The sequence below is a fragment of the Hemibagrus wyckioides genome, linkage group LG28, assembly GCF_019097595.1.
Source record: "Hemibagrus wyckioides isolate EC202008001 linkage group LG28, SWU_Hwy_1.0, whole genome shotgun sequence".
NCBI classification, from domain to species: Eukaryota; Metazoa; Chordata; class Actinopteri; order Siluriformes; family Bagridae; genus Hemibagrus; species Hemibagrus wyckioides.
The window spans coordinates 11,469,068-11,495,069 of NC_080737.1; the positions used below are offsets into that span (position 1 = coordinate 11,469,068).

The 26,002-nt window shown below is 38.7% G+C and overlaps 1 protein-coding gene across 3 annotated transcripts; it reads left to right on the forward strand.

The window, feature by feature from the left end:
* The first annotated feature begins 812 nt into the window (after positions 1 to 812).
* usp20 (ubiquitin specific peptidase 20) lies at positions 813 to 26,002 on the forward strand. 3 transcript variants are annotated; one of them, XM_058383494.1, is made up of 25 exons: positions 813 to 964; positions 3,400 to 3,521; positions 3,698 to 3,751; positions 4,824 to 4,886; positions 4,999 to 5,133; positions 5,570 to 5,672; positions 7,307 to 7,376; positions 7,538 to 7,651; positions 7,880 to 7,958; positions 9,158 to 9,593; positions 10,091 to 10,237; positions 11,120 to 11,232; positions 11,453 to 11,625; positions 12,277 to 12,371; positions 12,487 to 12,520; positions 12,658 to 12,703; positions 12,807 to 12,987; positions 15,065 to 15,191; positions 15,457 to 15,626; positions 16,147 to 16,228; positions 16,696 to 16,804; positions 16,885 to 16,987; positions 22,496 to 22,564; positions 22,708 to 22,866; positions 24,225 to 26,002. In XM_058383494.1, the coding sequence occupies exons 2-24, from the start codon at positions 3,441 to 3,443 to the stop codon at positions 22,860 to 22,862; spliced, it is 2,739 nt and encodes a 912-aa protein (XP_058239477.1). In that variant the 5' UTR covers positions 813 to 964; positions 3,400 to 3,440; the 3' UTR covers positions 22,863 to 22,866; positions 24,225 to 26,002. The 3 variants fall into 3 exon arrangements, with proteins under 3 accessions (XP_058239477.1, XP_058239478.1, XP_058239480.1); XM_058383495.1 differs by having other exon boundaries at positions 22,708 to 22,862; XM_058383497.1 differs by having other exon boundaries at positions 818 to 959.

Below are 26,002 nucleotides of genomic sequence, written 5' to 3' on the forward strand. Positions count from 1 at the left end.
TGAGAAGAAGTCTGGTTCACACTGCCTGCCACTCCAAGCCGATATAACAGGGAAAGGTAGTGCCTTTCAGAGTTTTTTGAGACAGCCAGGGAGTATTTATACAAACCAAAGACATGGTCTTTGTCATTATCTACTGTATGTGCAATATCCATGGGTAACAAAAAGAGTTCAACAATGGACATGAAAGGTGTGAACAGAGGTGGTGGCGGATATCTCTACAGGTGGGCTGACGACAGAGTGTCTGTGCTCAGCACATTGTTTATTCAAGCGAAACAAAGAATTCCTTGGTCTTCAGCAAGGGATATTGTGGTCATAAGATAAGATCATATACGAAAGACATCACAAAATCCACAAAATATATCACAAACCAAAGTTTTCACAATACTGAAAGCCTCTTTAGTGGTGAGAGAGTAAGAGATACAGAGGTTAATCCTGAGATAAAGTGTACACACCGTACCCCAAGTTACAAGAATACAGATCAATTAATAAAGACAAATGAAAGACTCTGTGTTATTTGTTTATTTATTTGTTTGTTTGTCAGGTTGATGAGCCTTTATATAATCTAGAATCTCCTGCACAGAATGCACTAGAAACACAGCAAATGTCATTAGACTGTGTGATAGCACAAACTTTAAACACTTAGTCATACAATTATATCTACACATTTAACCTTAATTACTTAATTAAATACTACACCTTAACCTTAATCAGCCATCAACCTTAATGAGCCAACACAGCATCACTGTAATATCATTACATATTGCGTTTTCTCTCTAGTTTTCACTGTTGCTTTTGTAAAGACCTGGCAACCCAGCACATCACCCCCGCTTTGACTGCTAGTGTTTGCGTTGGTTAGCTTAGCTTAGGTGCTAGTGCTGACTGCAGGAGGATACATGGAATTTGCGCATTTCATTTCTGCCTAAAATGAACGTTTTTCAACATTTCATCTGGACGTGCTGGTGAGGTGAGTTTAATTACTGTTTAATTATCTTAACAGAATAGTCATGGTGTGTTATTTCCATTAAATTCAAGCGCTTTTCTCTGGGCAGTGGCCTCGTCTGGAAATGCGTTTAAATGGATTTTGAGGTATTGTTGCTAACAGCTTCCTAAAGTGTCAGTGAGTAAAATGATCGTTTTGGGTGTTATATGCAGCAATATTGTTGATAAATAGATAGATCATTAGATTCCTGTCAGGTGTTTGTGTGCTGTCATGGTCATGAAACAGCAGTAATGATGGCGAAGGAAAATGTTTTCCTGGTAGAGAGAGCACACAAAACATCACAGCAACACTGTCCATGATGTGTTCATTAATAATAATAGGTGTGTATCATTACACTAAACAACTAAACAGGGTTATAGTATATGTAATTTGGGATAAAAAGCCGAGGTGTTGCTTTGTCCAGCATGTTTACCTCCTGTCTGATGCAACACTTACGACATGTTTTGTTTTTTAGTGACCACCTGAGAAACATCTCTCTGTCATAACACAGGAAACATTTCTGAAATTCTTATGTCCTAGGAAATCAGTGAGATTTTCATTAAATGGCATGCATTACAGGTGAATTATTAAAACAAAAGATAGAGCAGTCTGACATTCATACAAGACATAGACTTGTTTTGGGACACCCCTTGAATTGAATTCAGGTGTTTTTCAGGGTTGGCCCCTTAGTTCCAGCGAAAGGAACTCTTAATGCTTCAGCATACCAAGACATTTTGGACAATTTCATGCTCCCAACTTTGTGGGAACAGTTTGGGGATGACCCCTTCCTGTTCCAACATGACTGCTCACAAGTGCACAAATCAAGGTCCATAAAGACATGGATGAGGGAGATGAGGGAGGAACTTGACTGGCCTGCACAGAGTCCTGACCTCAACCTGATAGAACACCTTTGGGACGAATTAGAACGGAGACTGCGAGGCAGGCCAAAACTGGGACGTATATCTTTACATGCACATGAATGCAATATGGAGTTGGCCCACCCTTTGCAGCTATAACAGCTTCTGGGAAGGCTTTCCACAAGGTTTAGGAGTGTGTTTATGGGAATTTTTGATAATTCCTCTAGAAGCCCATTTGTGAGGTCAGACACTGATGTTGGACGAGAAGGTCTGGCTCGTAATCTCTGCTCTGTCGGGTTGAGGTCAGGTCCTCCACACCAAACTCACTCATCCATGTCTTTATGGACCTTGCTTTGTGCACTGGTGTGCAGTCATGTTGGAACAGGAAGGGGTCATCCCCAAACTGTTCCCACAAAGTTGGGAGCATGAAATTGTCCAAAATGTCTTGGTATGCTGAAGCATTAAGAGTTCCTTTCGCTGGAACTAAGGGGTCAAGCCCAAAAGATAGATGTTGTTTGAATTAAAATATTCATTTCACTTTGAAACAACCGACACAAGTGTTTGATGGGAAATCATTCAATCAGTTATTGTTTACGAAAACACCATGCACTGTTAATATATATATTTGTATACCATTTACCATCAATCCAAGAATAAACAAAATTTCTGGAAATTCTTCTTTAATGTAACATTTGAACCTTTTAAAAGTTTAAAAGGATTTCAGGGTTTGCTGAATAATCATGAATCATAATCATCATAAAGTGGATCGAATAACGTTGGGCAGAAAATTATTTCGGTATCATCACAGAGCTTCTAGGCGGGTCCTTTGTGAGAGGAAAATGGAAACATGATCATGAATCACAGTCCTCTCATCTGATAGAAATAATCCCTCACCTAACATGCATTTAAAAATAATTTTTAAGCATCACAAACGTAACATGCCACCAAGAAATTCTGCTTTGCAGCTCCAGGGTCTGGGGTTCAATCCTGGGTTACTCTGGGTTCTTCGGTTTCCTTCCACCTCCCAAAAACATGCCAGTAATTGGAATTGGTACTCTAGATTAGGATAAATCAGTGTGTGAGATTCCCAGGATAGACTCCACAGTGACTAGGAAGTGGAATCACTAAATAAATAACATTCAGAGTCATTTCTAATTCTAATAATGATGATCCAGCAGTTAGCACAGCTTCACGAAGAATGTGTGATGAAGCAGGTAAAAGTTTTAGTAAGTTTCCTCTACAAGCTGACTGACAAGCTTCACTGTGCCTTGTCGTGGGTTTCTAAAGGTCTCTGGAACAGTCCTCGAGGGATGAAGACTATTCTTCCAAAAGAGAGTGCTGTCTAAAACGTCTGATGATTCTTTCAGCTCTGCTGAGGAGATGTATTGATTTGCAATGACTCTGCCGAGCAGTCCGACTTTTCCCCTCAGTTGTCATCTTTCTGTCTGCATGTTGAGAAAATTAATAATTTGGCCAAACGTTCATATTTTACATGTAATAGGATAGTCAGTGCTTTTTAAATGATAAGTAAAAGGTGTAATTAGTTGTGTTTTTTCTCTTTAGCCCAACGCCTAGTTTTTTGTTTGAGACATAAGAGCCAAATCATGACAGACTGTGGAGACGTTTGTCCTCACCTGGACTCCATAGGTGAAGTGACCAAAGAGGAACTTCTGCAAAAATCAAAGGTAAAGCTTGAACGCCAATCTAACTAATATTACATCACTTCAGATTATTTGTAATGATTGAATCAACATGCTCAGATATGCTGTAGAAATGTCTTTTTTTATACAAGCTCAATTTTTTTACATAAATAATTTGTCAAAGGCATTTTAACATTCGTGTCTCCTTTACCTATATATAGGGCACTTGTCAGTCATGTGGAGTAGGTGGTCCCAACCTCTGGGCATGTCTTCAGGTAAGAAGAAAAATGAAGCGTTTTTCCCCTTCGCTTGGTAAAGGAAAATGTTCTGCTTGCATTTACTACAATGTTTCTTCATACTGAATCAGAGTGCTGGTGGTGAAGCCACTTGTCAGTCATTACCTGGACATTAAAGATATTTTGTGCCAGCCTGGGAAAACCCAAACGGATATCACTGTGATTAAACTCTAGACGAAAAAAAAGAGCCTTTGGTTTTGGTCAAAATCGGTGTTGCTATGTATAAAATACTTTGACACCTCTACTTGAAGAAAACAAAAATGTACTCAACCAAAACGACTTAAAATGTTTAGTTTTACTTTTTATAGCTCTGCCAGTGGAAGCATCATGTTTTCTGGTTGATCCACCCTCTGTCTGTCTGAGATTCTTTCTAGCATGAGATCTCAATTAGAAGTGGCTGAATGCTTGTACGAGATAGCTTCTCAGTAGCGGAACGTTCTCCCAAATTTTATCTTGGGTAATTCTCAACCCCCAGCCATGTCTCCTGTATCATGTATCAGCTTTCAATCTTGCGTGGTGTTGCATGAAGGCCAGCATGTTATGGGATAACAGCTGCATGCATGAGCTGATGCACACATAAACACACACATACAATTGGCTAGTGTCACTGTGATAGAAATGGGAGAAGGAGTATGCCATTCTTCCTGCCTTGCGAGCATGGTCATGTTATGAATGGCTTGGATAGCTTTGGCTAGATTCGAACTCGCAATCTCCGGACGCTTTTTATTGAGCCGGGCTGGGGCACCTTACCGTTTTTTACGGGTATTTTTGGCATACAAATGAGTCAAGACAATTCCAAGATGACCACAGTATTTTTAGGGGGTCATTAAAGCATTTATGATGTATAATGACATCTAATAATCTACAAATGTTTGCTGCCCTGTTTATATTTAAAAAAGGATGTTATTAAACATGGGATGATTGATAGACGGGCAGGGCTTAGGTTTTTAAACAATTCTATTTAAATTGTGTTTCTTATAAAGAATAAGTATTAATCTTATCTATTGTCTTAACTGCAGATGAAATTAATAAATAGTGCTTGTTTCTTCAGCATGACTGTCCCTACGTCGGCTGCGGAGAGTCGTACTCGGACCACAGCACCACACATGCACAGGTCACTCTGAACCTCACATATATCCTCTCCTCTCTCCATCATTTATCAGTATCATCTTTCAGAGTCTATTCCATTTATTCATTCATCTGTATAACTTCCCTTTTCTCTCCAGGTGAAGAAACACAATCTGACAGTGAATCTGACCACGTTCAGGGTGTGGTGTTATGTGTGTGAGAGAGAGGTGTTTCTGGAACAGAGGCCTGTAAGCCCAGTGGCAGCAACTCAACGCTACAAACCTCTTGAACAGGTATCTGTGGTCCTCATCTGAACTTGAAACCTGAACTTGAAGATTTTGTGCGTAACACTGTTCATTTGATAAGAGGGACATTTTTACAGCCAGGCAGTATTTTTCCAAAATTCTTTGGCAGACTAGTGTTTGATTGATTGGAGTCAATGCTATCACCACATTTTTTCTTTAAAAAAAAAAAAATCCCCAAAAAAGAAGCGTGCCAAGAAAGATCAGTATATAAAAGTGAATATGAATAACGTGACTCTGAATTTTGTTTCAACATACCCCTTTTCTTGACCTTATTCTAGCCTGTATTTCTTTTTTCCCAAGTTTACCTTATAACTCCAGTTTAAAAGATGGCAGGCGTATCTTTTATTTATTTGTGTGTTTTTATTATACATTTGCAGGTGAAATTACACTATGTTCACACCCCCAAAAAATGTTTTTCCCCCAGAATTCTCCTCTCCAGAGTTCAGCTCACCCATTAAAAGCAGTTCCGATCGCTGTGGCAGATGATGAAGGTTCAGAGTCTGAGGAAGATGAATTTAAGCCAAGAGGTAAATAAACAGTTATTTCAAAGCCATACATTGTACCAGTAGGTGGATTGGTGTGAATGTGTATATGAAAAGAGATGTACAACATATGGCCAAAAGTATTTGGACACCTGACCATAGTAGACCATAACACATGTATTTTTTGAACATCTCATTCCATAGCTAGTCCCCCTTTGCTCTTATAGTAACCGCCACTGGCCACAGGAAGGCTGCACACTAGATTTTGGAGAGTGGTTGTGAGGACTTGTATTAATGAGATCAGGTGCTAGTTGAGAAGGCCTGGAGCACATTCAGTGTTTTAGTTCATACCAAAGGTGTTCAGTGGGGTTTTCAGTTTTTCTACAGCAACCTTGGCAAGCCATGTCTATATGGATTTTGATTTGTGCTCCAGGAACAAGTTTATGCCGGAACATGTTTGGGTACCTGAGCACTGAAGTGAAATTGTACTGCTACAGCACACAAAGACTTTGTGTACAGTTATGTGCCTACAATTTTGTGGCAACAGTTTGTGGAAGAACGACATGGTCAGGTGTCCACAAACCTTTGGACACATCGTGTATGTCTTTTATTTATCCTTGCTCAATTTTAATCCATACAAAAATCAAAATAGTTTGTTGACAAGCTAAATAAAGTAGCAGTTATTTAAGCAGACCATAACAGACTGATTCTGGATCCAGGCATTATAATATAATTAAAGCAATAAATTGCATCAATCAATTTCTCCTCCATCTCATCTAAGAAGGAACATCTGATATTTCACAGTTGGTAAAAGATGGTGGTCTGAGTCTCATCATTCTCCACTCCTAGGTAGTCACCACATGTTTTTGCCTGTCATTTGCATGCCCCTGCCCCCACTTTGCTTTGCCAGTGGTTAAAAATAAATGAGATCCAGCAAATTTTTCACAACATCACTCTTGTTTCTCACCTACCATGCGAAAGGCCTGGGTTCGAATCCCAGCTCATGCCCAAACCCCAGCCACTGGATGCAGTGCTGGTCCCAAGCCCGAAATTAAAATGGGAGGGTTGCATCAGGAAGGGCATCCGGCATAAGACCTGTGCCAAGGTGTTGTGCGGACCAGTTGGTCCGCTGTGGCGACCCCTCACTCGCAGGGAGCAGCCGAAAGATCAACAACAACTCTTGTTGTGATTCTAACCGAGTTTTCAAAATTTGGGTAAAGATGGAGCTAAGGTATGAGTCAGAACCTTTTACCTGTGCATTATAAAATTTATTTTGTTCCCTTTTTCAGTTCAATTGTATACCACTTCCAACAATAGACCTTGTCAGAAAGCATCTTTCCAAAAAGCTGGGTATTGATTTTACATTCCTAATGAGCAAACCAGTGGTGACAGTCACAATGGAAAACTTCCAGTGGCTATAAGATGGAACCAGACACAAAAGGGAGCCACAACCTCTACTGGGTGATACCCAATAGATGGGTTATAAACCATCACTGTTGTAAAATTGTATAATTTAAAGTCAAATGCTACAAAGTGTGTTGTGAAGGGTGTTAATAAGAGTTCTGGTCTAGACATCTGCAAATATCCATGTGAGAAGGATTCCACGGAATGAAGGAGGACACTGAGGATCTTTAAGGTATGCGTTTTTGTGTATTAATATTCCTCCTCCTTTTCGGCAGGCCTCACAGGAATGAAGAACATTGGAAATTCATGTTACATGAACGCAGCATTGCAGGCCCTCTCAAACTGGTGGGTTCAACACTTTTTTATATTATCAGTAGTTATATGAGGAGAGTGAATGAAGTTCAGTCAGAAAGGATGGAATGGAACTTTACTGCAGAACATTTTATTGCAAATTCATTTTTTCTCTCATTTTCTCATCATTCTTTTTAAATATGTTTCTTTACTAGTCCTCCTTTGACTCAGTTTTTCCTGGACTGCAGTGGGCTTGTGCGCACAGATAAGAAACCTGCACTGTGCAAAAGCTATCAGAAACTCATCTCTGAGCTCTGGCATAAAAAACGGTACACACACACAAGCACACACACACACAGACTGCTGTAATGTAATATGCCTAGGTTGAAAAAGGGCTTTTCTATATTTGGGGCTAGTCTCGTAGATTCAGTCATAACAATTATAGTTCATTGCCTCTATCTGCTCCAAGATTATAATTCATCCTGTGCTCTTTTTAGCTCCTGTTTCATGGTTACTTTCATTGTTTTCCATCATCCTGTTTCTTTTTTCTTGTTTAGACCCAGTTATGTTGTCCCCACTAGTCTGTTTCATGGCATCAAACTGGTGAATCCTATGTTTCGAGGCTATGCCCAACAGGTTTGTAAAGAATACTTTCTATTACATGCACAAACACCAACTCACTGTGATTTACTCACAAAAGCATTGAACAATGTGGCTTTTCTGTTTCTCACAGACAGTTTTGTGCTTTTTGGCCTCGAAAAGACACACACAGACTGACATATACTTGTGATGTAACCAAATCTACATACATTATTCACAATGAACAGATAATGCGTTCTAAACAGATACCAAAGCAGCTGCACAGTATTCACTTTGTCCAGTGAATATGACAATCACTGGACAAAGACCGCATTGTTAACATGAGTGTGCGACACTGCATGATGCATTTTTGATGCAGTCACCATATTCTATATTTGAGAATTATGAACTCAGGTGATTTGGTTGAGGTTGAGAAAAATTTCGACACGAGAATTCAAAGCATACCAAAATGTGTTTATGCAAGTCACACGTGAATAAAGTGGCCTCTCATTGGTCAGTGTATACCTGTTTATGTGCCTGGGTTCTGCTTATAGTGTTCATCCATTAAGATGAGCTCGGCAAGTTTATTGCGGCTTCCTTTTCAGCTGTAGTTTTTATGATTCATCATTTTGAGGAACAATGTTTTCCTGGATTTCAATTCATTTCTTTGAAAGAGGAGCCATTAGACTTTTTAAAATGAAGAGATGTGGTTTGTTTTTGAAATGCCATGACAAACTCTGACACATTCTTTGACACCAAGTATCTACGAGACACGTTAACCCTCAATTCATGTTACAGGCCATTAGCAAACCAACCATGATGTGTAACGCACTATTGTGATGCAGTTCTCATCATTCATTGCTATGTAGGTTGGGTTGTTGTCTGTGGGTTAGCCAAGCCGGGAGTAGTTGCCATATACTTAAATGTCTAAACAAACCAAGGGAAAAAAGGCATTAGGTCCCAAAACAAACCCCCAAAAACTACTTCTATGTGTGATACAAGAACAGGGCACCACATCTCATGCCTGAAACTACTGGTCTATTATGCTATTAACTTTCATACTATTATAAGAGAATATAGACCATAAATGTGTTCTTTTCCTTAGTCTGTACTAATGCCCTTCTAGTAGCATCTCTATAGCAGCCAATATTATAAGATGCAGTGCTCATATGATGCAAAACACTGCATTTCAATCAATCTGCATTTTGTGCAATCAGTTTAAACTTGGCTTTCTCAGCATGCTCTGTGCCCTTCAGGACACTCAGGAGTTCCTGCGCTGTCTGATGGATCAGCTGCATGAGGAACTGAAGGAGCCTTTCATGGACTGCAGCAATTCCATCACTGACAACGACTCGGAGAGCAACCACGACAACCAAAACCATGGCGATGGAGACCGTAGCCCCTCTGAGGATGACTTCCTGTCATGTGACTCTGGTTCGGGGAGCGAGAGAGGTGATGGAGATAGAGCGGGAGGTGAGACAGAGCTCCTCATTCAGGACGAGTGCACAGGAACGAGGGAGAGCAGCGGGATCTCTGAGAAAGAGAAGCTGAAAGAGAGACGGAGGGAGGACAGAGGAGAGGAGAGAACACCAGAGATGGATGAGGATGCTGATGTGGACACTGCAGTGCAGGAGGAGCAGAACGAAAGAGCTGGAGAGCAGATGGGGACCAGCAGAGTTCAGGGAAGTACAGGTACACAAAAAATGGAGTAGGTATTTTTTGTTTTATTTTGTATTGTTGAATCAATAATAATTCATAAAAAAATATTGACATTAGGCAGAATATTTAAATATGTACCATTAATATGTTGCCTGCTAAGATTTAGAGAGTTTTTCATTCTGAACTTTCCACTCTTAGAACTCATTTTGAAATTATGTTTAGATTTCACTTCATGTTATAGATAGATAAATATAGATAGACAGATAGATAGATACCAGGAGGAAATTCACATGCAGGTATTATAACTTTGATAATGATGGGCTATGATTTCACCCGCTGTAGATCACCTGTCTATGCTTTAAGAGCCATGGCTTTCTGTTAGCATAATTGTCACTAAGACAGCCTTTTTAATAATACATGCATAATAAAGGCAGTTTTATTTTAGTAGCTATTTTAGTATTTTTATTTAGATGATCTTGTATTTATAAGTTGATTTATTTTCATCCTCCTAACATTTTTTACTTTCTCAGAACCAGACAATGAGGTGTCCATGCATCGCCCATCCTCTCGTCCCTGTAGCCCCACTCGCAACGTGCAGGATTTTCATTCAAAGCTGTCCAGCAGCCCGCCCAGGTCCAGCCCTCTACGAGCTAGCCCCGCCTATGCCTTTAAGAAAGGTCTGCTTTTATAAGCATATCTTTATCTACTTAAAATTGGTATCTAATTTATCTCTCGAGTACATCAGTCAGCCATAACATTAAACCAACTAATAGATGATGTGAATAACATTTATTATCTTTTATGGCATCTGTCAAGGTTTATATTAGGCGACAATTGAACAGTCAGTTCTAGACTTTGATTCATTTGGATGTAGGAAAAAGATCAGACAGAGAGGACATGCTGACCCCTGTCCACTGCCCATGGTGCCTACAATGGGCAGGTGAGCATTAGAACCTGGTCTGATGAATTACGTTTTCTTTTATATCATGTGAATGGCCTGGTGTGTGAAATGCTTACCTGGCAAAGTGATTGCACCCGGGTTGCACTATGGGAAGAAGGCAAGCTAACCTCACAACTTACAGGACTTAAAGGATCTGCTGCTAACATCGTGGTGCTAGACACACCACCTTCAGAGGTTTTGTGACATCCGTGCTTCATTGAATCAGAGCAGCACAGTACAATATTATGCAGGTGGTTTGAATATTATGGCTGATTGATGTATATTTGAGTAATTACAGCATGTTTATGAAACAGACATCCTTTTTTACTAAAAGGAGATTTATAATGAAAAATTAAGAGCAGTTCTTGAGGCCACCAACTTTTTCCCATGCTTTACTCATTACTTAATATTTGTAAACAACTAGTAATATTTGTTGATATAGAGGCAGCGGATAAGTTTTCCAGGAAGTCCAGCATATATTTTTCAATGTTTGTATTTACTCCATGTTCCTTTTTTGCCTTTAGTTTGGCTTGGGTATGCTTTCCCAAGACTTTAGAAGAAATGAAATGAAAATGTACACTGCATTATTTATAACCACCCGTTTGTATTTAACCTACAGCTCAGATGCTCCTGGGCACCAAGAAGAAGAAGCAGTCTCGGTTTCGTAGCATTATTTCTGACATCTTTGATGGCTCCATTCTGAGCCTGGTCCAGTGTTTGACGTGTGACCGGGTGAGGGAGCTCATGTGTTTCCACTAGAGGGCAGCACTAACTATATGTATAAGAGATCGTGGCACTACACTAGGGTGTCAGTCCTCCAAGACCTCTAATTGTAAAATAGCTGTAATTAAAATACATGTAGTAATTATTATAATACAGTAACTGCATTAATGTGTTAATGGTTGTTATGTTTGTGAAAGGATTAGCAGTGCATTTTTTTTTACTTTTCTAGGTGTCAACAACAGTCGAGACCTTTCAGGATTTGTCTCTGCCAATTCCGGGTAAAGAAGACCTGGCTAAACTCCACTCCTCTATCCACCAGAGCACTCCAGCCAAGATGGGTGTGTGCACAGACACCTATGCTGCCCAGGGCTGGCTCTCCTACATCATGGATTCGATACGAAGGTGTGACAACCAGACAGAGAAAATCTGTATCTTTCTGTTTGCTTTAATTTGGCAAATGCTTGGATACTAAGCAATTTACAAGGAACCTGTTGCGCTGTAGGCTGCGTAGCTACCCACACGACATGAAAATCCACACATTTATCTACAAATCAGATGTCTGACTCAAAGGAAATATCTTGCTTATTTAATCATAAATCAGAAGTATTTCCATTTAAAAACTTGAATCAAATTTACATTTTAGAAAATAAATTGCATCCATGTACTACGTTACAGTCTTGAGTGTCAGGATCTATTGAAAACATTTGCACTTTGAAATTGTTGCTGCATTTTTGCATCAGAATACAGTAGTGTTATTCTCTTTTGGACATAACAAACACTTTATGTCTATAAAAGCACAGAAAGTACCACTGGCTTGGTCAGGAGCTGTCAATAGGAAGGCCATAGTATACAATTTACACAACTTTTGCTCTTAAATTAAATAAACATATTAAGTGTAGATTCACTGGAAAGGAACTCCCATCAATATAGTAAGGTTTCCTTATAGGGTCAAAGTGATCAGCCAGAAGACTCTCATAACATAACACAGCTACAGTTTTTCTTTTAATCTGTTTGTGTGTGTGTGTGTGTGTGTGTGTGTGTGTGTGTATTTAGGTTTGTAGTGTCCTGTATCCCCAGCTGGTTTTGGGGTCCCATGGTCACACTAGAGGACTGCCTCGCTGCCTTCTTTGCTGCTGATGAACTGAAAGGTGAAACATAAACATTAGTATAATTTTGCAATGTTATGATATTAATCCCCACTTTACTCTTGAAGCTCAACCTCTGTGACAATTAAAATGTGTCAATGCTTATTTTCTGTCTTAGGGGATAATATGTACAGCTGTGAACGATGTAAAAAGTAAGCATTTTCTTATGCCATACAGTCATATTCTTGCATATTGCTGCACTCTTCCTATAAATACACGATTTTAAAAATGCTATAAATATTAAGCCAATTTGATCATGTGACTAAATATATGTTTTTGCTTTGTACAGGTTGAGAAATGGTGTGAAATATTGTAAAGTCCTTCAACTCCCAGAGGTAAACAACTCTATTTATGCTGTTTAAGTCCCTTGAGCAAGTGTAAAGTCTTTGTGTTTATGTCCATAACTGTATATATTTCTCCCTCATATGTTGTACACAGATCTTGTGCATTCACTTGAAGCGTTTCCGACACGAGGTGATGTACTCCTTTAAGATCAGCAGCCATGTGTCCTTTCCATTGGAGGGTTTGGACCTACAGCCCTTCTTGGCCAAAGACAGCCCTTCTCAGATTACTACTTATGATCTCCTTTCTGTCATCTGTCACCACGGCACAGCCGGAAGTAAGTCCAGACAGCTAACTGGCTCCACTCTGGTTCTTTGACCATTTGAAAGCCTCCAACCTGAAAAGTAATCAATTTGTTGCACTGATTTACAGCAAAGATGAAATGGTGCACAGCAGTGTTGTATAAAGTACCCAAAAGCCATACTTGAGTAAAAATACAGGTATTTTGTTAGAAAATGACTCAAGTAAAAGTTAAAGTCAACCATTATAATTCTACTTGAGTAAAAGTCTTAAAGTATCTGAAATAAACTAGCATTTTCATGAATGTATTCAAGTATGGAAAGTAAAAGTAGAAGTAAATTAATAAAAAAGCAAGACTGTAATAATTTGGAGAATTCTGAATTTTATTCTGTATTGCTTTCTTTCTTAAACTTCTCAAAAAGTGCACAACCAAAAAAATAAGACTTGCATGAAAGAAAGAAGAGGCCTTTAGAACTGTATTGTAATGAAGTGTACAGTATCAGTGTTTCCATACATGTGCACTACGTCCACACGTAGCTGGGTATTTTTAAGAAGGGAGATTTTTCTCTGCGTTTTGGCCTTTCGTCCACATGCTAATGTAGTTTGAGGTCGTTGAAAACGGAGCTTTTGGAAAACTCCTTCCAAAGTGAAGATTTTCCAAAACTCACCATTTTCAGTGGTGTTGTGTGGACAGGGGAAACGGAGATTTTGACAAATTGATGTCATTGTCTGTGTGCCGGTCTCCTTGATTTGACGTCAGCTTTGTTTATGAAGATATTTTGTGCAATTGCAGTTTACGTGAACTACTGACTGTGTTAACGTTGCTTACTGGACTTTTTACATTCGTGCACATACACGCGCAGTTACTCACACATTACAGTCATGAACAGAGGGGCCGGAATGTAATACGAAGCTCACTGCTGCTGCATACAAAACTCCGACAACACACACAGCGATGGAGGTTTTGGACGAGACCCGGTCAGACTTCTACATTCTACAATGAAATTTTCGTATGTCAAGGGCATCGCTTTCACACGACGCACCATTTTTGTTAAACTACCAGAACTAGTTTTGTCTAGGCTTCTGATTGGCTAGGCTCCTGACAGCACTTAACAATTTGTTTCAAAAAAGTAGTGAAGTAAAAGTTGACAGAAATATAAAAACTCAAGTAAAGTACAAAAACTCTCAAAAAATACTAGTAAAAAGTAATTTTACTTCGTTACATTACACCACTGGTGCACAGTGGTGGTGATGGTGGTATAAGCATGAAAGTTAAATCTATGTTTTGGATCATGAGCAGATCCTTTCTTTCCCCACACTTTGGCCTTTCCATCACTTGGGTACAGGATAATCTTAGTTGTAGAACTTTTGTGGCTCATCTTTGTGATTTCCAATCCGGTCTTCTGTTTCTTAATGTGGATGAGTGCATCTTGTGGAATGGCCTTTATATTTCTGTTCTCAACATCTCATCAAATGCTGGAGTGTGATACCTTCACTCTTGTGGAGAGTGTAGGTGATGTCACTGACTGTTGTTTCTGGGTTTTCCTCTTTAACCTGTTCAGTGTATGGTTGTTGGTGCACAGTTTTCCTTGTCTTTGACTTTGAAATGACCAGAAACAGCTCTCTTATCTTTGTAATGGTAATCCTTTATCATAAAAATGTGGTCTCACAGGCAAAACGAAGGGTTAACAGTTGACAGTCAATCTAACAGAGCACATCTGGAGAACAGGAAAGCTTTCAGTCACATGTTCCAATTGCAACCAATACGATGAAACATATTTCTGTTGAATGCTTTCTTGAATAGTTCAGCTCACTGGTTCCAAAACATTTTTATGTCCAGCCCCACTCTGCAAATTCATGCTCAAACAACCCCCATGCTGATCCCCTTTCACTTCTCCCAAGGAAGGGCACAGTGCTTTAGCTTTCTAGTTTTTGTTCGCTGTTTTCTCAGTACAGAGGAACAAAATGGTTGTTCTAATCACATATAGTGATTAAGCTGAAATGTTCAATTGATGTACTAATGAATAGATTTATTAGGAATGTGCTGTCTTGCAGTTTATTTGTGTTTGAGCACTCAGGTATGTGATGTATGTTTTGGTTTGACTTTCTCTTAGGTGGCCACTACATAGCATATTGTCAGAATGTTATCAATGGCCAGTGGTACGAGTTTGATGATCAGTATGTAACGGAAGTCCATGAGACGGTCGTGCAGAACGCAGAGGCCTATGTCCTCTTTTACAGGTGAGACATGTTCAGCTTATTTTAAATGGTTTTTCCAACTTTTTTCTGTTGACTCTTTAGACCTGTTTGTGGGATAGAAAGCTACAACCCCATGTTTACACAGTCATTACAAGATAAGACGTTTATAGATGAAGATTTGATAATGCTGTTTTTTTTAAAATGCTAAACATTGATTGGGGCTTGCCGTTGGAACAAGACCAAGATTATTACTACATTTTGCTCATGTTTGCTTATGACTGTTTTTGTTTTTTTTACCTTTTCTAAGGAAGAGCAGTGAGGAATCAGTACGAGAACGACAGAAAGTCATAGCTCTGGCTAATCTGAAGGAGCCTAGTCTTTTACAGTTCTACATTTCTAGAGAATGGCTCAACAAGTTCAACACATTTACTGAACCAGGACCCATCACGAATCATACCTTCCTGTGTCAACATGGAGGTATACAAATACACATGAACACATCTTCTCTTGTTTCTAATGTTTTAATTGATATACAGTAGCAAGAGAATGATGGTTTTTGCATTTGCTTAAAAGCAGGTTGAATTATTCATATATTAACACACACACACTGGAATTAGATAGACCTGGTATTGACGTCCATCTTGGGTGGACATCAATAAATACAGGTGTAAAAGGGATACATGTTCCCATTTTATTGATCCCAGAACGTTTCTCTATTTATTTACTCAGACACTGATGGGCATCCTTGGGGGTGGGAATAGTTCATGGGCTTCAGATCTGGCATTGATGGTTAATGTAGACAAGAGCTGAGACAAACTACTGACAAAACTGTCAGGGTTTCCTAAGGATGTTGTAAATTCTAAACAGTTCTAAATCAGGTCTAAACAGCTATTCATCTTGGCACTAATGTTCGAATCACCCAAGACATGTAAATATTAAGTTGGTACAAAGTCAATGTCTCTGTTGTTGGAAGAACTTGAGTTGCCATCTTTTTCAGGAATCCCTCCTACCAAATATCACTATGTGGACGATCTGGTGGTGATTCTCCCTCAGAATGTGTGGGAATACCTTTATAACAGGTGAGTAGGGTGGACAACTCTGATTATATTAAAGGAACGCTTACATCTTTCATCCTAATAACTGTTCACTGCATCTGTAGCGGTTATAGCAGCTGTAGCAAAATTCCATGACCATAGAATTGAACCCATTCACACCAAACTTTAAGTATAAAGCAGTCTATGGACAGTGATTTGATTGGACTATAAAGATAATGGGATGAAACTTCTTACCTTTTATCTCAACCAAATATGTTTTGATATATGTCTTCTCTAACTTTCCACCATTAGAGCATTAGAGTAAAAAAGAAATTAGGGTTACTTGTGCAAACAAGAAGACGAACCAATGAACAACAGCAACAAAATAAACAGACGTACAGTTCTGATGTCATGTCTGTACTGTTAATACAGCATCATCCAACATGTGTCATCTTTTCTTAATCAGTTCATAATAAAATTGTGCAACATGCTTGTGTTCTCCTACGGTGCAGGTTTGGAGGAGGTCCAGCTGTAAATCACCTGTATGTGTGCACTATCTGCCAAGTGGAGATTGAAGCTGTAGCGAAACGTAGGAAAACTGAGATCGACACCTTCATCAAGGTCAGAACATGAACATGTAAATATCATTTGTTTCCTTTAGTGATATAGCTAACAACATTATCACTTTTCTCTCTGCTTAGCTCAATAAGGAGTTCCAGGCCGAGGAAGCTCCAACAGTTATTTTGTGTATCAGCATGCAATGGTTCAGAGAATGGGAAAACTTTGTCAAGGGTAAAGACAATGGTAAGAACATATTTCTGACTGTTTTGCTACATATAAATCCCTACTAGTAAAGGCAAGTCAAGAAGCTTTTATTATCATTTCGACCATATATAGCTGATGCAGTACATAGTGAAATGAAACCGAGTTCCTCCAGGACCCTGGCGCTACATAAAGACACAAAGCTACAGAACTAAGGGCTAAAAAGTGAAATTTACATAAAGTAGTGTGTGCATATTTACTACCTTGTTTTGCCAGGGTTGCCTCTACTGTCTAAAAATGAAACTTTATTGGCTTAGCCTTTTAGGTCTATATTATGTATAGTGCACATGTGGGTGTGATGTTTTTATAGAAAGTTTATAATCTTGGATAATCTTACATCTAGATACCATTATATTATCTTGTAAACATAAACACTATCATAATGACATCTCAGGGCTCCTACTCATAATCATATAAATCAGTCTATATCCTTTCAACACATTTGTACTGATTGCCTTTTCTCTGTTCACCTAAATACTCCAATGATTTATAATTCCACTTTCCACTGTGACCCAGAAGAGGATAGGGTCTCTTCTTTATCTCTTTCATCTCCTGAGATTGAATATATTTAACATAAGTGAATGTAAATTTTACATAACTATATATCCACTTTAGATTTACATGCATCATGACTTCATACTTATAAAACAGTATCAGCACTATTAATGTGTGTGTGTAAAGTTATTTTTGTTTTCATGCAAATTGGACCCCATGTTATTATTAGGGCCTGAGCACCGAAGGAGCAAGGCCAGAGCCCTATTGTTTTCGTTAGAATTTTATATTTATTTATTTATTTTTTATTTTTTATTTTTTCTCAAACTTTCGGGGCATTTTGGACCCCTTAACATGCTCAAAAACTCTTGAAAATCAGCAGACAGGTTGGAATCTGCGGCCATTAGGACATCACCGTGGCTCGGCCCTGGGCGTGGCACACACACCCGTTACAGCGCCCCCTGGAACATCTTGCTGCATAGCTGATACACACTTGCACGTATCCATGTACAACTTGGTACACACTTAGATCTCATTGAACTGAACAACTTTCACACTGCATGTCATTAAGTCTAATCCACAGGAAGTGAGTTATTTTGAGTTGTTTGCAAAACGCACCCAATGGAATTTGAAATACTCCTCCTAGGGAATTGATACAACCGCCACCAAACCCAGGCTAAAATGATCTCAAGACATTGATAACGCAAAATTGATGAGGGATTTTTGATATCTCAAACGGTTCAGCCGTGAGAAGCCCTTAAACTTATGGTGAATAAAACTAAACAGGAAGTGGCTAATAACCTCTGTGTACATTACGTGATGTACATGAAACCTTAGGATTATGTTAAGCATTGAAAGCTGATCACACTGATATGACAACTGTGAGTCTCGGTCATAGCGCCACCAAGTGGCAGCAGGAAGTGTGTCACTTTTTGAAATCTCTTAATATTTTCTCCCTTACTTTCACCTGATTTGTTTCAAAATCAGTCAGGATAATGACAGGACATGGCTGATGTGAAACTGTGAAGGAATTTTTGATACCTTGAATCATGTTACTATGGCGATGATTTACATGAGAACATAATAGAAGAAAATGAATCTTCTCATATCTTACGAGTGGAAAGGCCTAATGTTCCAAAATATTTCACATAGAGAGTGTAAATGGGTATGAGAAAGTCCAGTGGGGCTGGTCACCAGGCGTGGCACAGGCTGTCACAACGCCCCCTGGAACTTTAATATAGTATATAGAAATATAGCTGCACAGCTCATATTCACGTGGACGTATATGCATGAGACCCGGTATACATTTAGATCTCATTGAGCTAAATGACGTTCATCCACCTGTCATGGGATCTGCTTAACAGGAAGTCAGTTATTTTGGGATGTTTGAAAAACGCACCCAATGGAATTTGATATACTCCTCGTAGGGGATTTGTATGATTTTGACCAAACAGGGTCAAATATGATCTAAAGACATTGAGGATCTAAAGTTGATAAGGGATTTTTGATATCTCAAACGGTTCAGCCGTGAGGAGCCCTTAAACTTATGGCGAATAAAAGGAAACGGGAAGTGGCTAATAACTTCGGTGTATATTGTGTCATGTACATCAAACCTCAAATTTATGTTAAGAGAAGAAAGCTGATCACATGGACCTGACTGCTGTCAGTGTCAGTCATAGCGCCACCAACTGGCAGCAGGAAGTGTGTCATTTTTAGAAATCTCTAATGTTTTCCCTTACTTTCACCTGATTTGGTTGAAAATCAGTCAGAATAATGTCCGGACATGGCTGATGTGAAACTGTGAAGGAATTTGTGATATTTTGAATGATGTTGCTATTGTGAGGACATAATAGAAAAATATTAATGTTCTTATATCTTAACAGTGGAAAGCCCTAATGTTTCAAAAAAATTTACATAGAAAGAACAACTGGTTGTGAGTATTTCTGCTTAGTTTCATGATTTTGTGACGGCTCACAACAAATTTTTACATTTATCAGTCCATTGACTGGACATGACTCCTGCAGTACTAGACTATGTCCACTAGAGGCTCTTTCCACTTTTTTTTTATTTTTTTTTAAATATGGCTTCATGTTCACAATTTATATATACAGAGTTGAATACAGAGCAAAAAAATGTATATACACTTCAGGAAAAGAAAAAGTAGACATTTTTTCCTGGGTGACTGTCTCTCTATATATAAACTGATATAGAAATATAGTTTAGAGGGAGAGTCATTGTCCCTTTGGACATCACTGGACATTGCTATGATCTGTTTCATTACACCCAAACTGTCACTTTTGCCCTTATATAGTTTAGACGGAGAGTTAGTTTTCTTGTTGCCATCAGTGGACTTTGCTGTGATCACTTTCATTAGACCCAAATTGTCACTCTTGTCCTTTTGGTATTTCCCCTTTTAATGCATGTACCCACTGTGCTCACTGTGTCTGGTGCGCCTGGGCGGCGATGGCACCGTGTAGTGATGGCCCATAGTGCGAGGGCCCGTCATTGCTGCTTGCAGCTATATTTATACATTGCCATTTGTTGTGGGAAATCCTGCTAAACAATGACAATCAGGTTGAAGGTTAATGAGCTTGCTAAGTCCTTAGAAGCATTGGCTAGTTTGATAATATACAGGTGGAAATTTCATGGGACTGAAACTAATTGACCCCGGACAGGTATGGCACACAAGATTTAACAACATGCTCTCAGCATAATGGTAAAGAAGGTAAGAACAAAGCCAGAAATCATTCAGAAAGAACTGCAGGACAACCTGAAAGCATCAGGAACAGAAGTTACATAGAGAATAACAAGCAAAGAATTACAATAATCTCTCTTCCTCCACCCCATGCAAAACTCCTCTGCTGAAGCAGCACAGATTCATGTATGGGTTGCACAAATGATTCCAAGAACACCACACCCATGGTGAAGTGGAAGTGGAAGCATCACGATACTGCTTCTCTACAAACAGCACTGTCATGAATAGAAGAGCATAAGAATAGCAGAAGATCCCAAAAATGCAGGCAAAATAAAAGAAATCCTTGCATTACCTAGCTAATCTGATATAAATCACATTGAAAATCTGTGGAAGATTGCAATCCCACCTAGTAAACTTGAGGAATAGAATAAAATTTGCCAAGAGGAATAAGTCAATTTGAAATGTAGTATTGCGAAAAGCTAATTAGTAGATGTTTAGAAGCTGTTACTGCCAACATCTTTGCAAAAAGTTCATCTGCATTGTTTGCAGAGTCTGAAGACTTTGTTCATGCTTAAATATATTATTGATGTATATTAAATAACCAGAACAAAAGCTATGAGACTAAAGTATCTAACAAGCAAGGGGAACCTCTAGCCACCAGTGGTGTAATGTAATGAAGTAAAATTACTTCGTTACAGTACTTAAGTATTTTTTGAGAGCTTTTGTACTTTACTTGAGTTTTTATATTTCTGTCAACTTTTACTTCACTATTTTTTTTAAACAAATTCTATACTTTTCTATACTTTCCGATAGATTTTCTGTCCGGCATTTTCATTACTTACTATAAAAAAAACCTGCGTCCAAATTTGCGGTAAAGGAAGTTTGTGGTTAGTGATGACCACATGTAGCTGGGGATTTTTAAAAACGGAGATTTTTGAACTTTCTTTTTTTTTAATTCTGTCCACACGGCCTACATGTTAAAAATATCTTTGTCCACATGAAAATGCAAAAACGCCCTGTTAAGTGCTGTCAGGAGCCTAGCCAATCAGAAGCCTAGACAAAACTTTATTACCGGTTCCGGTAGTTTAACAACAATGGCGCGTCGTGTGAAAGCGATGCCCTTGACATGCGAAAATTTCATTGTAGAATGTAGAAGTCCGACCGGGTCTCGTCCAAAACCGCTATCGCTGTGTGTGTTGTCGGAGTTTTGTATGCAGCAGCAGTGAGCTTCGTATTACATTCCGGCCCTCTGTTCATGAACGTAATGTGTGAGTAACTGCGCGTGTATGTGCACGAATGTCCAGTAAGTAACGTTAACACAGTCAGTAGTTCACGTAAGTCTGCTATTGCACAAAATATCTTCATAAACAAAGCTGACGTCAAATCAAGGAGACCGGCACACAGACAATGACGTCAATTTGTCAAAATCTCCGTTTCCCCTGTCCACACAACACCACTGAAAATGGTGAGTTTTTTGGAAAATCTTCACTTTGGAAGGAGTTTTCCAAAAGCTCCGTTTTCAGCGACCTCAAACTACATTAGCATGTGGACGAAAGGCCAAAACGCAGAGAAAAATCTCCCTTCTTAAAAATACCCAGCTACGTGTGGACGTGGCCTTAGTTACAAGTGCACATGTATGGAAACACTGATACTGTACACTTCATTACAATACAGTTCTAAAGGCCTCTTCTTTCTTTCATGCAAGTCTTATTTTTTTGGTTGTGCACTTTTTGAGAAGTTTAAGAAAGAAAGCAATACAGAATAAAATTCAGAATTCTCCAAATTATTACAGTCTTGCTTTTTTATTAATTTACTTCTACTTTTACTTTCCATACTTGAATACATTCATGAAAATGCTAGTTTTGATATTTAAGTACAGTTTATTTCAGATACTTTAAGACTTTTACTCAAGTAGAATTATAATGGTTGACTATAACTTTTACTTGAGTCATTTTCTAACAAAATACCTGTACTTTTATACCAATACCAAGTATGGCTTTTGGGTACTTTATACAATACTACTAGCCACTACTTTAGCACAGCATGCCTAAACCATCACACACTGAACCAAACTATAAACAAACAGACATTTTACAAGCTTGAAATAGTCTGCACTCTTGACTTTCAGATCTCTTACACAGCCACATATTTGCTATAATAAAAACATTGTGACACCACCAAAGGTTTGCCAAGACCAGACTCATTTTTAAAATGTAAACAGCTAAATGTAAGCCTCTTCTCATCTTTTATTCCTGCCCTTATTCTTCTTATTATAAGCCTTCTCTCTCTGTTCCATTATTTAGAGCCTCCAGGCCCAATTGACAACAGCAAGATCGCAGTGATGAAGGGGGGGCATGCACAGTTAAAACACGGTGAGTTTGATTAATCAAGCATATATAAATCTTTGAATATTGTTACTGTAGATCCACCATGATGTTTGTGTGTGTGTGTGTGCATGTATGTTTGTGTATGTATATATGTCTGTGTGTGTGTACATGGGTGTCTGTTTAATCAGGGGCTGACTACGGGCAAATCTCTGAGGAGACATGGCAGTACTTGTTGGGAATTTATGGCGGCGGCCCCGAGATTGCAGTCAGGCAAAACATAAGTTCTCCTGAATCAGACACACATGGAGAGAGGAAGATTGAGGCGGAAACTAGAGCACTCTGAGTGAGTAAGTCTCAACATGTTCACTTTATTTTAAACGTTATCTGATCATAGAGATATCAATTAAACTGCCTTCCAGATTGTCTTTTGGAGGCATTAAAAAAAAATTATCGCTTACACTCTGGTCAGCTTTCTGAAGTTCTGTTAATAAGCATTAGTGGACAGAATGATACCCCAAGTGCATGAGACAAACACGTGATATGCTATTCCTTTATTATGTTAGACATTGATTTCATTCATGGCATTTGCATTAGAAATCTATTGCTGTTACCTCTCAGTATGAAGTTCTCAAAACCATCACTGCTAGTGTAGCAAACTATCATTCTGATGAAAAATCTAAACAAACTTATTCGAGAGATAGTAAAAAAAAAAAACACAGGCTGTGGCCAAATCTCTAATTTGGGACATTGTTGAAAAGAAAGACCACATAGGAATGAGCCCAGAAACACAAAAAATGTCTGGAAGGCTAAGGAACTTTTCCCAGGAGAAGAAAAATTTTCATACCTTTCATATATGTTTCCCAGATAAAGAATACCTTCCAGAAGGTAGACATATCTATGCTAGCAAACCATAACAGCCTTCACTAGATTATAGAGGGATTACCACCCAGTGTAAATCACAAATAAATCTCAGGATAACCAGATTAGGGTTTGTCCAAAAAAAAAAAAAAATCTGTAGATTACAGAAACAACAGATCAACTAGGGCCAGAATGGTGGGAAGCAAAATGTATGGAGATCTGGTTACCCTGTATTGTCTGATGGGACTGCTGATAAAACCAGCAGAATAATTTATTTAATGTATAGGGCTGAATTAATTATTTATAAATGCTTTAAACTCGTTGGACAGTGCTTAACAGTACAAATGAACAATGAACCTGAGGAACCCAAAAGTTTTTTAAAGGCAAAGAAGTGGAAATTTGCTGAAGGAAAAATTAAAGGTTAACACGAGAGCAAGCAGAAAACGAAGACACTGAAGGAGGCATCACCAGGGAAGAAACCCAACAGCTGGTGATGATTATGGGATCCAGACTTCAGGCATTTACTGCATTTACTACTGTTTGTTAGTTTGACAATAATTAGATGGTCCTTGTTGATCACATAAAATAGGACATGTACAGGGCTGTAATTCTTGCACCGTTTACCCGAATAAGATTTTCAAACTCAAGCAGAAATAAAAATGTACATATGTTTAACAAGAGTGCAAAAGAGTAACAAGCACAAGAGTGATATCAGCCAGCTGAACCTACCTATGTATGATGCCCTGGCAGACCAGACTGCTGTGAGGAACTGTTTTGTCCTCTGTCCTTGTGAATGCAGGATTATACTACAAGCATGGTTTCTCATTTTTGTTTCTGTCCTGTGTAGGTGACATCCTGAATGTGGCTGAACATTATTTGCACCATGTTTATGCCTGCTTTCCTGTCAGCACTTTGTGAGCATGCCTAATGCTGTGGTCTGTTACCTCTATACAACTTGGTTGTCTAGTAACACAGGGCTGGTATACTAGAAGGTCTTCATTGCAGGACAGTGTCAGGTACAGTGAGTCACTCATTTCATGCAGTTGAGAGGCTGAGCCCATTCCCCCTCTTCAGATCTCTTGCACTCACATTTAAGCTTTATTACTTCCAGAATTCAGATCACACATCTGCACTATTGCACAGGGTCTCTTTATAAAATACTATAAAGTAAAATGCAAATAAATCTATACTCCTACAGATGTCCATGCACTAAAGCAAACCCAATCCACTCATTCTTCTTTCTCTCTCTCTCGTTCTCTCTCTCTCTGTCTCTCTCTCTCTCTCTCACTCTCTCTCAGTGTCTCTCTCTCTCTCACACATGCTCACTGTCAATGTGGATTGAGCTCTTCCTCGTGTTTGTGACTGTTAAAATGCGGCCCTGGCTGCTGCTTTTAGAGAGATACTATAACCTTAGACCCAAGCATACTAAAATACTATCCATACCTGACCTTTAGTCAGTCCTCCACATTTTCCGAATGTGTTTCTTCTGACGGCTGCTCATGTTAACGGCGGTATATGTGGCTAGTAGCCTTCTTTCAGAGTCATAGCAAACAGTTTAGCACTTATATCAGAACCACTTTTGACTTCCATGTAATGTGATCAAAACAATCCTGACTCATTTAACTGTAACGCTATCATGTCTGACACTATTTGACGTAAACCGCTTTTCAAGTTTGACAGTGGGACTTTAATTTCATTGAAAGTTAAAGGAGAACCACAACAATTACGGCATAGAAAGTGAGGTCATACCGTGATGAGCCAGTCTTTGCTGGTTCAGTAAGAGACTGCTGTTCTTTATGCTTGGTCCGGTAGCCATTTTTGTTATGGTTAAAGTTTTAGACTTAACTGGATTTGAAGGTCATATATTGTGTGTCAAATGTGAGTGATGGGTTATGTCTCTGTCTTTGTTATGTAATTTGAAATATCAGTGTACACTTTGTAAGAAATGTTTTTTTTTTTTTTTTAATTATTATATAGAAATGAAAGAGTGAGTTACAAAAATGAGTCTGTTATAATTCTTTATTTATATATACATATATATATATATATATATATGTTTATTTATGTGCCCTTTTGTTCAGCTCCTGTTGAAATTCACCTGAATAGACTGTTGACGGTTACAGCAACATTTTAACTTGTGTTTTTTGTTAAATAGTAAATTCAGGGCTTGTGCAATGAAGTCAATCTGAGGAGCCTTGACAATGAAAAGTGTTCTACTGTTAAGCTATACTACATATGATTTCACTAGGAAGGATGGTGGCTAAAACGTACAACATGTTGTACTTAGCTGAGTTAATGGCAACAGGGGGCGGTGGCCTTAACAAGCCATCCTTTGCTATCGTATCATCTTATTTCTGCTGTTGGTCCCATCTCTATTTCAAACATGCATATTTAAATATTATATCATGGTCAGGTCAGATGATTGTTTCATTAAGCACAATCACAGACAGCTTGATAATCTGATTAGTAAAAGAAAAGTGTCCAGAAAAAAAAAAAAGAATGTTTTGCCGATTATGTGAATTGCAACTATTTAAAATGCCAAGCTTAGTGCTTGTGTAATGGCTTTTCCACTCTAAGCGTGTAGATGTCACTGACAAGTGAACTAATAAAGCCTGTTTTTTTCCA

What these genes read in the sequence shown, in the direction of transcription:
- usp20 (XM_058383494.1), top strand. Translation starts at nt 3,441, where the DNA reads ATGACAGACTGTGGAGACGTTTGTCCTCACCTGGACTCCATAGGTGAA. An exon ending in CGCCTATGCCTTTAAGAAAG is followed by an intron (nt 10,238 to 11,119) that starts GTCTGCTTTTAT and finishes TTTAACCTACAG; the next exon opens with CTCAGATGCTCCTGGGCACC. An exon ending in AGCTGTGAACGATGTAAAAA is followed by an intron (nt 12,521 to 12,657) that starts GTAAGCATTTTC and finishes TGCTTTGTACAG; the next exon opens with GTTGAGAAATGGTGTGAAAT.